At 43.1% G+C, this 13699-nt stretch overlaps 1 protein-coding gene across 2 annotated transcripts in view; it reads right to left on the reverse strand.

The window, feature by feature from the left end:
* Positions 1-13699, reverse strand: part of DOCK1 (dedicator of cytokinesis 1) — a 572428-nt gene that overhangs the window by 515297 nt on the left and 43432 nt on the right. For both annotated transcript variants that reach the window (XM_075935276.1, XM_075935277.1), the window contains exon 2: positions 3215-3298. In XM_075935276.1, coding sequence (XP_075791391.1) covers positions 3215-3298 — 84 coding nt within the window. The remainder of the gene's footprint in view (positions 1-3214; positions 3299-13699) is intronic.

Below are 13699 nucleotides of genomic sequence, written 5' to 3' on the forward strand. Positions count from 1 at the left end.
GGCTGATTGAATGAGAAGTCAAGGACATGTGACCTCCCCTCCAAAAAAAGAAAGGTTGCAATCAATCATTACCTTTTGATCATTCAACAGCAGCAAAACTAATGTAAGAATTATACCTCATTCTCAAATAAATAAAACATTTTTTCAAATTAAATTAATATTTTATGGGAATAGGGAGTAAAAATACTAATTAAAATTTATGGTGTATACAATACTTCTACTACCTTTTCTCATCAAAATAAAGCACAGTATATTACTTTTCAAAATGTTGACTAAGTAAATAACATAGTAGCAAATAGGGATGTTAGAATTTAAACAATTAACTGGTTAACCAATAAGCTAGTGCTTATCGGTTAATATTATCCATTAAACTCTGACCGGCTCCTGAGAGAGGCAGCTTCACTGACACAAAGAAGCCTCCTCCCTACAACTAGAGTCGGCAGCCCCTGCAGCTCTAGATTGCAGAGCCCGAAACACAGGTAACCACTAACATTTGCAGCCGTTACACAGTTACCGTTTTAACTAACTTTTGAGATCCCTAGTAGCAAACACATATATTTTACAAACAGATATGAATAATTTAGAGGGCAAATCCTTACTATACTTTAAAATAGTTTTTCCTGTGGGACGACAAAGTGACATCATCACATCACTCTGAGTCCCACAGGAACATGCCCCACTCACCCACAGGACCCATGTGGAAGGCTGGGGCTACCAACAGCCCCAACCCTCCCCTTCCCTTCCCAACAGTAGAGGCAAAGCCGGGCTTAGGGCAATGCTAGGGTTACCAGATGGTTTCAACAAAAATACTGGACACACTTGACATTACATCACAATCTACATTATATCTTATTTAGAAAATACCGGACATTTATATTTTCTCATTTATATTTTCTCAATTTGTTTCCTGAACAGAAAGCTCAAATACTGGACTGTCCGGTTCAAAACCGGACACCTGGCAACCCCAGGCAATGCGGCCTGGACCTACGCCTTCCCAGCACGTAGGGTGAAAGCCGAGCCCGGGAGCCAGGCCTGGCACGCAACACCGCCTGGTCACTGGAGTAAGTTAGGCTGTGGTGGGGAGGAAGGAGGGACTACGGGGCACCTGGCTTGCGTGGGGAAAAAACAAGGAGAGACAAGGGAGCCCTGGCAGGTGGAGAAGGGGCCTGGGGCTGGTGTGGCCACAGCCCGACCCTTCCTGGTTGCTGGGGGAGAAGAGCCAAGGTTGGATTTGCTTGGGCTCGGATGGAGTACGTGGGAGCCACGCAACCTCTTGGGGGTGAGATGGACAGGGCACGTGGGAGCCGCAGAGCCTTGCGGGGCTTGGGTGGGGGAAGAGGGTGCACAGGACAAATGCGGCAACCCCAGGGGCGTTAAGGGAGCACATGGGAACTGCATGGCCTTGCCCCTGGCCATGGGGAAGGGGGGGGAAGGGGGGGGAAGGGGGAGAGAGCGGGCTAGAGCCACACTCTCTTCCCTCTCCCTGACAGAGGAAGAGGGCTGTGAACCACGTGCCCATCCTGACAGAAAGAGAGAGACAGGCCAGCCCAACACAATGCCCCGCCCTCCCGCCAGCAGCCAGGCAGGAGCCTGTCCAGCTTTGGTCCATTCCAAGTCCCCCACAGTGGCCAGAGTGGGGAAAGCCAGGGCAGACCAGGGCTGCTATGCTTTGACCTGGCCCTCCTCAGCAGCCACAGGGAAAGCTGGGGCTACCTAACCCCAGAGAGGGGAGTTGGCGAGCGCAATGAGCAGAGGCCACCACCCCCTAGTAACTTTTATATTTGAATTAACACCGTCTTGTGCATTATCTGAGGGCATCTAGAGAACATCTATCATTTTGCTAATCGCTCAACAGATAGGGGAGTAGCCATGCCAGTCTGTATCTGCAAAAACAAAGCTGAGTCCTGCGGCACCTTACAAACTAACAGATGTGTTAGTCTGTAAGGTGCCACAGGACTCCTCATTGTTTTCACTCAACATATGTTACCATTGATCCATATATTTTAAAGGGATCTATTTTAAAGGTGTGTTAGGGAGTTTTGTTTATGTATGGTGTAATTGTTCTACCTCATTAAAATGCAGTGTTATGACAGTGTCTAGGTCAGTAATTGGGGTGACCAAAATAGACTCTGTGACCCTTGACTTAGGAATCCATGTTGCAGGTCCTCAGGCACTGACCACTCAGAGACCAGTCTAAACCAATTTTCCTGCCAAACAGTCACGAGGGTTCTATTCTCCTCAGACTTTTCCCACCCGTTTGGCTTTTTAAGGACTGTGTTCCCTGAGCCTCAGTGCTGTCCGCCAGTGGCAGCAGTGGGCGGGTCCATCTGCTCTACCATCTAACAGTGAGGGACAACCCTGGCAACACCTGTAGTGGAGGGAGAAGGGGATTGTCATCCTCACCAACACACTACTTCCTTGTAATACCAACAGCCTGCGACTCCTCTTCACCCACCAGTCCAGGAGAGAACATAGTGGGACTCCCCAGTGGTCCTTCCCAAGGGCTCTACATCAACCTGAGGGTAGAAGGTCCTGCGCACACCCACCCATTGCCACTAAAAAGTCCTCAGGAGAAAAAGGTCATGGTACGTAGGGGCTTCTTACCATTTCAATCACTGAGCCAAAGGGTTTGCTTTAGTGGGTCTGGGCTTCAAGTCCCTGTTTGTTGCTGTCACTATCACCAGTTTTGTTTTATGTTTGTTATATCTGTGTCTGGTTATTTCCCCGTTTCTCCCACTTTTGTAATTAATCCCCAAATAACATTTTACCTTTTTGGCACCTGAGCATTTCCTCCTCTTTCTTTATTGCACTACACTGGAGTGAGGGGAGGAAGCAATCTACTTCAGTGCTTAATTCACAGATGACAGACCCTGATGGGGGGGGGGGGGGGAGTGATCCTGTACTTCTGACAAGGGCACCAAGCAGCATTTTTAACCTATTTGCTACCTACGTCCTTGGGGTAACAGGTGAGAGAATATTTATCTTGAATAGAAAAAGAAATTGTGCATTTAAAAAAAGGTTCTCATTAGGTATTTTATCACCTGCCTATTCATTTACATGTAGCATTTGTTAATTCTGTCCCCAAGACAACATTAGTCATGTAAATACAGTAGTTTACTATCTGCTAAAATATACTGATATGTTAAAATCACACAAACAAGAGCAGAGTAATGGTGTGAACAATGATTTTGAATCAAATATGTATCTGACTTACCTTCATATGTTTCTAATATATGCACGGTGTCACCTATTTGTAAGGAAAGTTCATCGCCACCCCTTGCATCATAATTATAGAAAGCTAAAAAGAGAAAGTACTGTTGTTAACACACTGAAAAAAGTATAAGTTTTACTTCTGCACATTTTAAAGTGACTTAACAGCATCCTGTTACCACATTCAGCCTCTTGACCCAATATTTTATATTATACGTATCGAAATTACTATTCTAACCCAGTTCTTCAAATCATAAGACAAACAAAAAAACCACGTCATCTTTGTAGAAATGCAACATTTCACTCGGTCTCTAACATCACAAATTAGGTAAAATATTTTTGCAATTATATCACAGATTTTTTACTTGAAACAATATATGATACTGTAAATACAATTTCGTATTTGCTTTTTTGTATAAAAAAATGCATCTTAGAAAACAAACCTAATGAAGTATGTACAAATATTGTGTGCTAACCTCATGAAGTTTTGTGATTACCTATATTATTTTGTCCTTCATTGTCACCTTCATAACAGTTTTATTTAAGTACACTTGTAAAATGTTTTGAAAGCTTGATTTATCAATTTTTAAAAAATCAAGCACCTTAATATTACTAAAATATTAAAGGACAATTTATGTCTGAGTCCATGCACTAACACATTATTCCTTCACTGCATCATTATACCCTAAAAACAAAACCCAGGATTAAATAATTGTATATACATATATGATTAGCGAGGACTAGTTAGGAAAAGCAGAGGCTATACATTAAATACCTTATATACCTTAACCTTTTATTTGTTTTATAAGAAAGGGCTTATATTTCTGATTCTATTTTATTTTATTTAGGTTCTTAAACTTCACCCACAGTCGCTGCTATCAGACTTCCAGCTAGAAGACTAATGTTGCTCTATAATTACCATTAATCCAGAAAATTTGTCAACAATAAAAACAAAACACTTGCCTACCATGAAATGTTGATTTAAAAAAAAAAAAAAAAATCTGCTCACAAAAGCACAACTTGTGAAAAAAATTACCATGAGTGTTTTCACACAAATTTCTAAAAGTCCCAGACAATTGTACCTAGCGTCGCAAATGACAATAAACAGCCAGAGTGCAATATCCAAATATTTACATGTTCTTTATGTTTAGCTGACAGAGTCTTTAGTTACACAATTCATCATCACGATGGCTATGTTATAGTCACTGGTATTTTTAGCAAAAAAACCCCAAAAAAACAGACAAACACAAGTTCACGGCCCCTGACCTGTCCACGACTTGCAAAATACCCTTAATTAAATCTTGGGAATGCTGCGGGTGTTTGTGAAGAAGGCATCACAGATGCTAGGAGGGGAATCATGGTTTCTCAGGGGTGGCCTGCAGGGCATTGCTAGTGCTGGGACTGAAGGTGTGAAGGGAGATGGCTGCAGTCACTGGGGAGGGTCAGTCAGGGGGGTTTTGTGAGCGCTGGAGGGTTGGCTTGGGGGTGGCACAAAGAGGGTTGGTGAGGTTGGCAGGCTACCTGGTTTCTCAGAAATGGGGACTTGTCCCTCCCTCATACGAATGTAAAAATCCCATTTCAAATGTCAACCAGCCCTACATGTCATGCTGTGGTCAGGGGGGCCACGGGAGCAGACTCCCACCCGCAGCATGGTAGACACGGCCAGGCTGAAGCATCCCTCCACCCAGACCTGCTGTGCTGTGTGCTGCTCCAGTTGGGATGGGACTTGCTACCCAGAGGGCCATTCCAGCCAAGCCCACCACACCAGAGGCAGAGGCTGCTCTGGCAGGGCCAGGCCAGCTGCACCTCAGGCTTTGTCTTCACTATGAACTTTTTGCGGAAGAGGCAATGCAAATGAAGCGCTCATTATCATTTTCTCATGCTTCATTTGCATAATCTCTTCCGATCCTTTTTGCGCACAAGGTTGTTGCACAAAAACAAGCAGTGCAGACATGTCCGTGATCCTTGTGTAGGCATAAGGATCTTGCACAGAAAGGGGTTTTTTGCGCAAAACGGACATGTCCACACTGCTTGTTTTTGAGCAAAAACCTGGTGAGCAAAAAGGATCAGAAGAGATTATGCAAATGAAGCACAAGAAAACACTAATGAGCACTTCATTTGCATTAGCTCTTCTGCAAAAAAAGTAGTGTAGACATAGCCATCGTGTTCACATCTGGCTTTCAAACCTATGAATGCTAGCAGCACAGAAAGTAATGCCAAAAAAATTGCAAGAGATAAATATGAAGTGATACAAATACAAAAAACATGTAATGATGTCAATGTCAATTAAGGTTAATTTATCATAACTTGTGAACACTAGCTAGTGGTTTACTGTAAAGTTGCAAAATACATGGGTGGGCTGTAGGCTGCTAAAGTCTCTGGACAATAAAATAACAATGAACCCTGCACCCACACAAGTGTATACCCAGATTTATCTTATACAAAAATAGTACAAGCTATGCACCTACAGTCCCTGATAAAAGATGACTGAAATGAACACTGGAAGTTAACTGCTGTAAATTGCTAAGGTTCCAGGGTACTGTTAAGCTTTGTACAACTGCATGCATACATTGTCCATTCTCTGTTGGGCCTCATTCCTGCTTGAGGAGTAATTTCAGAAAGATTAATTGTTTTGCACAGATGGACAGTGGCAAGATGTTCCAATGACAAATCAAAGAAAAATGCAGAAACAATTAAGTAAAGCATACAACTTTACATCAATTATTTAGAAACAATAGTAGGTCTGCTGAAGTGTTAGCTGACAAAAAGTCTTTGAAGATGTAATTTTCAAAAATAAGGTCATCCCCAAGGAAATATAAACTTGCTTTTTTTCCTAGCAAAACTTGAACCTTTGTTGTTTTAAGTCAAACTACGGATGCCAGCAAGAATACCTTTCAGATACCTTGTGTATCTGCCAATTCCACAGTAGTGTGATCTTGCAGAAAAATGCATCCCATGCAACAAATATGTTTTCAAAAATTGTAGAGGGCCCAAGAACCACCAAACCAAATACAACAGGTTTGTCAAACACTATTTCTCAGCATGATAGTATTGCAACTGAGGATGTTTCAAGAACAATTGCTTTCAAAACTTTTATTAAAATTCCCTACTTAGCAATTCAAAATGATGAAGCAACCTACATCTTTAGTAACAAACAGAATCTAGGGCATAAGAATTATATAGCCAACAGTTCCCTTCAGGAATGCTTGCTATTTTGTAAAGCTGTACTAGGACAAACAATGGGGGAGAGCTCATTCAAGACATTTCAGGAGATCAATTTCTACGTGTTTTAGGATTATTTTAATGCAGTGGGTCCCAACCTTTTCAGGCATACGGACCCCTTTTCAATCTATTACAATTTCACAGAACCCCCAAACAAGCCATTTTTACTATCCCAACTAAACTCTTCCCACCACTCTAATAGCTTTTGAATGGATAGAGAGAGGTGACATATACCCCACACACACACACACACACACACACACACACACACACACACACACACACACACACACACACACACACACACACACACACACACACACACACACACACACACACACACACACACACACACACACACACACACACACACACCCCTCCCCAACAACAGGGGAAAAAACAACCAGGGAAAACATTCAGATGAGGAAAAAAGAAGGGGGAGACCGAAGTTGTTGAGCAAAAAAATAAAAAAATGTTAAAAGACCAGCTTGGTCCCTTTAAGAAATGCTTTTGAGGCTTTTTGGCCCAAACAGACTGCCAGCAGCCATCCGCCATCTTGTCTCCCTGCTCCGGGCCAGACAGTTCCCCTGCAGAATCAGGTAAGCACCCTGTATTTTCACCTCCTGGTCAGGGGGAAAAAAAAAAAAAATCAGAAAATACTCAACATTTTAGGTGTCCGGTATTTTCTGAACTTTTTATACAGGACAGGTGGTGAAAATACCGGACTGTCCGGATCAATACCCGACACCTGGGAACCCTATTCAAAAGAGAAAAAAAATGGTAAAAAGTGACTGACCCGTACATAAGCTGACTCCAGAATACAGTCATAGCCTGTCAGCTTCAACACGGGCTAAGGGACATGCAGACTACAAGGCATGGAGCTTCTCAGGTCCCATTGGCTGCTGCTCACCCATGCTGCTTCCTCACCTCCTGTCCCCTCCGTCCATTGCCCATCCACTGAGCAAGAGGGCTCTCTGCGCAAGGGAGCTCTGGAGCTGACAACTCCTCAAGGGTGGAATTTCGGGAGGGTATTAGGCAAGGGCAGAACTTTGGGGGCATGGGAGGGCAGCAGCCGTGCTTTTCATCCTGTTCCCCTGGATGCTAAGGGAGCATGCCTCTCACACACCAGCATCCCATGCATGCCTCTCACACACCAGCCAGGCATAAGAGGCATGCATGGCATGCAAGCACTTTCCTCACACTCCCTTAGCTTCCGGAGAATGGGATTAAAAGCAAGCCATGTCTGGGTGCCCTCTAAACTGCGTAGCAGCACAGCTTCACAGGTGATTAATCAGCCTTGCCCAGTCAGAAGTTTAGGATTCCAAACATGGTGCTGACTAAATGGCCAGTGCTGATTAATCACCTGTGAAACTGCTGCAGCGCAGTGCAGCTTAGCAGTAACACTTCCTGGCGCACACGGCAGCTGTTCCCCCCATTCTGGGAGGAGGAGGAGGAGGAGAGAAAAAGAAAAGTAACTTTTAAAAACTTTCCATGGACCCCTAAGGATCTGCAGACCACAGGTTGGGAACCACTACTTTAAAGCAACCCCATAGATTGAACCATAGCGAAGACAGGTACAAATAGAGGCCTGGTCTCACAGATCCAAAACTTTGAACTTCATGCCTCAAGGCTTTGTTTCACATACTACCACGGTCATGCAGTTAAGAGAATTCCTGAAAATCTGTGCTGAGTCATTCAAGAAGCTGTTAAAATACAGAACTTTATTCAAGACCAAATGCTCAGTTTTTCTCATTGCTCCATGGTAATGAAGATGCCCTTCAGTAAAATAGCAAATTTAAGGAATTTGATGATGATGAAATGACAAAAGCCAGTCCTCATGTGTCCTCACGTATCTGAACTCTCAGCATGAACAGAGAGAGTGTGCTCCCCAAAGAGACAATGTCCTTAACCCTACCTTTTAACAGGCCATCAGAACTTGCCTGCATCACAAGGAAAGCTCTTAATCTGTTTTTTTAAACATGATTATCTCATGGCCATGAATCTGACTGCTAAGTCTGTTTTCCCTAATCATTTCTGAAAGAACTATATACAGTAGTCAGTGATAGAAATGTAGCCGTGTTAGTCTGGTGTAGCTGAAACAAAATACAGGACTATGTAGCACTTTAAAGACTAACAAGATGTTTTATTAGATGATGAGCTTTCGTGGGCCAGATGAAATCCTCCAGATCTGAGGAAGTGGGTCTGGCCCATGAAAGCTCATCATCTAATAAACCACCTTGTTAGTCTTTAAAGTGCTACATAGTCCTGTATTTTGTTTCATACAGTAGTCAGTCACTTATCTTCCTGCTAAGTTAGCTTCAGATATAAAATTTCAAGTTACAAGTCTCACTGTTGACAGTAAAGTTCTTAATTAAATACCCTTTAAGATTTTGGTATATTCCTTTTTTAAAAGTTTCACTTTAGCACATTCAGGAGTCCAATATGAGGTGCTTTTTCAACTGAATGAGTAACATAAAAAATAAAGCAAATAAGGAATATCAGAAATGACACCAACTAAGAGGACTTTTAAGGAATACAGGAGATTGTTTACGGTACCAAAATAAAATTTTCAATAGAACTGTCACAAAAATGAATTGCAGTCTTGTACTGGAAACTAAGCACTTCAGCAGTATTTACTGTAAACCTTAGGAAACAGTACAGTTTTACTAACATCAAAACCAGACAATTTAAGTAACCCTTAGATAATTTTTCCCTTTTTCATTAAAAATAGAAACTTCTCCTAAATATCTGTAGTGCAACATTTTAAAAACATAACTACTATTCAGCAAAAGCACTCCATGAAAACATTAATAAAAATTAGCATTTTGAACTCTTATGTACTCATTAACATTTCATTGTTCAGGTTTTGTTTCCTCAACAGCAGGACAAGGGACACTCTATTTGATTATGAACCATCAGAAATTTCCAGTTCTGTATTACCAGTTTTCTATAGCCTAATACCATATTTTTAAGGTTTGTGTGCCTAGCCATCTAAATTCATATATAAACTCTTGAATGAAATTGGTCTGATTTTCAGATCTGCTGAACAAGTAACTCTGACTAAAATCAAAAGGATTTGTGGGTGCTCAGCATCTCTAAGATAAAAATGTCTTGATATTTTTCCTGTTGAACCTAAATAAGGATTACCTTAGACACCCAAATCTAACATCCATGGACAGGACATTTTCCTGTACCCATCTAAATTAGCGCCTCATCCTAACTATCCATTTCTCAGCCATCTGAACTAAATAACCTTAATATGACAAAACCCACATGTGAACTGCATCCTAGAATACTCAAGGAGCTGATAGAGGAGGTATCTGAACCTTTAGCTATCATCTTTGAAACATCATGGAAGATGAGAGAGATTCCAGAAGACTGGAAAGGGGCAAATATAGTGCCCATCTATAAAAAGGGAAATAAGAACAACCCAGGAAACTACAGATCAGTCAGTTTAACTTCTGTGCCAGGGAAGATAATGGAGCAGGTAATTAAGGAATTCATCTGCAAACACCTTGAAGATAATAGGTTTATAGGTAACAGCCAGCATGGATTTGTAAAGGACAAATCATGTCAAACCAATCTGATAGCTGTTTTTGATAGGATAACGAGTCTTGTGGATAAGGGAAAAGTGATGGACATGGTATACCTAGACTTAAGTAAGGCATTTGATACAGATTCGCACGATCATCTTCTCAATAAATTAGGCAAATACAACTTAGATGGGGCTACTATAAGGTGGGTGCATAACTGGCTGAATAACCATTCCCAGAGAGTAGTTATTAATGGTTCACAATCCTGCTGGAAGGGCATAACAAGTGGTGTTCTGCATGGGTCTGTTTTGGTACCAGTTCTGTTCAATATCTTCATCAACTATATAGATATTGGCATAGAGCAGTGGTCCCCAACGCGGTGCCCGTGGGTGCCATGGCGCCCGCCGGGCCATTTATGTGCTCCCGCAGAGCAATCTGGGCTGGCCCCGCCCCCGGGTGTGCGGCAGGTGCCAGCCCCGGGTGCATAGGAGGCCTCTGCTCCGGGGTCGCTGCGCATGCCGGTGCTGGCCCCGTGCATGCGGCATCTGGGCGGCCTCTGCCCGGGGTCGCCACACATGCCGGTGCCGGCCCCGGGCACGCAACAGCTGGGCGGCTGCTGCCCGGGGTCGCGGCACATGCCGGTGCCAGCCCCGGGCGTGCAGCGCATGCTTGGCCCCTTCCCCAGGCACGTGGCCCGTGAGCGGCCCCGCCCCCAGGCGCCCGGCAGCCCCAAAATGTTGGGGACAACTGGCATAGAGAGTACACTCATTAAATTTGCAGATGATACCAAGCTGGGAGGGGTTGCAAGTGATTTGGAGGATAGGGTCATAATTCAAAATGATCTGGACAAACTGGAGAAATGGTCGGAGGTAAATAGGATGAAGTTTAATAAGGACAAATGCAAAGTACTCCACTTAGGAAGGAACAATCCATTTCAAACATACAGAATGGGAAGCAACTGTCTAGGAAGGAGTACTGCAGAAAGGGATCTAGGGGTCATAGTGGACCACAAGGTAAATATGAGTCCACAGCGTGATGCCGTTGCAAAAAAAAGCAATCATGATTCTGGGATGCATTAACAGGAGTGTTGTGAACAAGACAACAAATCATTCTTCTGCTCTACTCTGCGCTGATTAGGCCTCAATTGGAGTATTGTGTCCAGTTCTGAGCACCACATTTCAAGAAAGATGTGGAGAAATTGGAGAAGGTCCAGAGAAGAGCAACAAGAATGATTAATGGTCTAAAAAACATTACCTCTAAAGAATTGGGCTTGTTTAGTTTGGAAAGGAAAAGGCTGAGAGGGGACATGATAGCAGTTTTCAAGCATCTAAAAGGGTATCACAAGGAGGCGGGAGAAAAATTGTTCTCCTTGGCCTCTGATGATAGGAGAAGAAGCAATGGGCTTAATTTGCAGCAAGGGAGGTTTAGGATGGACATTAGGAAAAACTTCCTGACCATCAGGGTGGTTAAACACTGGAATAAATTGCCTATGGAGGTTGTGGAATCTCCATCTCTGGAAATATTTAAGAGCAGGTTAGATAGACATCTATCAGGGATGGTCTAGACGGTACCGGGTTCTGCCGAGATGTCAGGGGACTGGACTCGATGACTTCTTGAGGTCCCTTCCAGTTCTAGTGTTCTATGATTCTATGTGAACAGGAATGAAAGACATTAAATTAATATCTTCTCTCTCATGCAAGTTAATTCTCGCTTGTGAAAAGCGTCAAATGGCAATCCTGTAAAATGAATTATTCTGTTCAGCTGCTGCTATTACAGAGTAATAAGAAGCAGTGAAATTTACCACACCCTTCCCTGACAATATGCCTCAACCTGACAGGACCACCTCCAGAACAGAGCACAGCTCTGCTTCCATTCTGCTTTAATTCTTAATTTCTCTGACACAAAGATTGAGAGTGCTAATTAGTGCTGACTGATTTGAACACTCACCTAATAGGAAATCTACTGTGATGACCAACTACTTTTATACAGGACACTGAAGAGTCATTTAGTAACTGTCTGTCACCTTATCACTGATGTAGGCTGAATAAGAAGCAATGACATAGGAGTACTGTGAAGAAATGATTACATTAAAATTCATTTAAAAAAAACATGTTTCAGTATTGCTAACAGGGAATAAGATAAACAGAGTGTGTCTGTGTGCAAATCCATTTGTTCAACGGTAAGAGCTAGGGCCACCAAATTTGGTATGCAGCTTCCTCTTTTCCTAACTTCAAGCAAGGTCAGGGCTTAGTTGTGGCGGGACAACTGAAAGCCCCAGAAAAAGAACAAAGTTTTCAAAGCGGCAGCGCCGCAAAGCTGAGTCCAGGATTAGCTGTGCAGCGCTGCCCCTTTGAAATGCTGAGGTGGCGTTTCAAAGCAGCAGTTGCCACGGGGAGCCCGGGGTCAGTTGGGAACTCCTCAGCTGATGCTGGGCTCTACGTGGCATTTCAAAGGAACCTGGGATCAGTTAGGGAGTCCCCAGCTGACCCCGGGTTGTAGGGAAATGCCATGCGGAACCTGCGGTCAGCTGGGGATTTCCTAGCTGATCCTGGGTTCCTCTTAAATGCCATGCAGAGCCTGGCATCAGCTGGGGAGTCCCCAGCTGACCCCAAGCTCCATGTGGCATTTCAAATAGGCAGCGCAACATGGAGCCCGCTGACCCAGGGCTCTATGAGGGCACTTCTGCTTTGAAATGTAGAAGAGCCCCTGCTGGAGACTCTTGTAAATTTCAAAGCTGACATGCCCACATGCAGCCTGGAGTCAGAGGGACTTCCTGCTGGCCCTGGGCTGCATGCAGAGTGCCACATTCCTCCTTTGAAATGAGCAAGAGGAATGCAAAGGAGGAATGCACAAGTGCCTATCGACTCGTCAAGTAGTCGATGGAAATTCCATCAACTACTCAACTAGTAAATTAACCGATATTTAACATTCTTAGTAGAGATTACAATGGTCAAGTTGGGGTAATTTATATGGTATATTATTGCTGAAAGGTATTATGGAAGAAATGTACAAGGGATCTGGCCAATTTTATGTTGCTTCCAGGGAAAGTCACCTTTTAAAACTTTTAAAATTCTGAACAATAGCTTCAGACTTTTTACTCAAAAAAAGCTTTTCTCTGTTTGTATGCAATGAACACAGAGAAAGATTTCTCTTTTTAAAATGTGGCCACCAAGCTCTGAAGATAGTAACTTTGTAATTTCATCCTTTGCTCAATCTGCAACTTTACAAGCTTTATGCAGTTTTGCAGTCCTTTGAACAGGAGTTAAAGAATGCCGATTCATGGATGGAGCCACTTCAGTAGATACTGGTAAATTCAAGACAGGAATCTTTGCTAAAATTAAATAGAAACTATAAAGTTTTAATGTAGGTGATGTGTCAGAAATGGAATACGTAGTTAACACGGTCTAAAACAGGATCTTGATGCTTTCGATTTGTAGGAAGATATTTTCTGTTCCAGAGGGACCTGAGCTTATGATACCCTGAAAAAAACAGCAAGACTCAAACATGGGCCTGTAGAGCTGCCTGGCAGTACTTTCACATGACCATCCAGCAGCAGCTGTAACCAACTTGCGCTATCCACGACCCACTGGAGACACAAGCCACATGAAGTCCCACCTCTATGGGTCTAACAAGCAGTAGTTTCACAGCTCCTGATTGGATCCCCATCCTGTATAAACTCAAGGAACGTTCCAAGAAGTGTCCAAGCAACAGGCAGATCTCCTATAGCTGCCACA

This window comes from Pelodiscus sinensis, chromosome 8, assembly GCF_049634645.1.
Source record: "Pelodiscus sinensis isolate JC-2024 chromosome 8, ASM4963464v1, whole genome shotgun sequence".
Classification (NCBI taxonomy): domain Eukaryota; kingdom Metazoa; phylum Chordata; order Testudines; family Trionychidae; genus Pelodiscus; species Pelodiscus sinensis.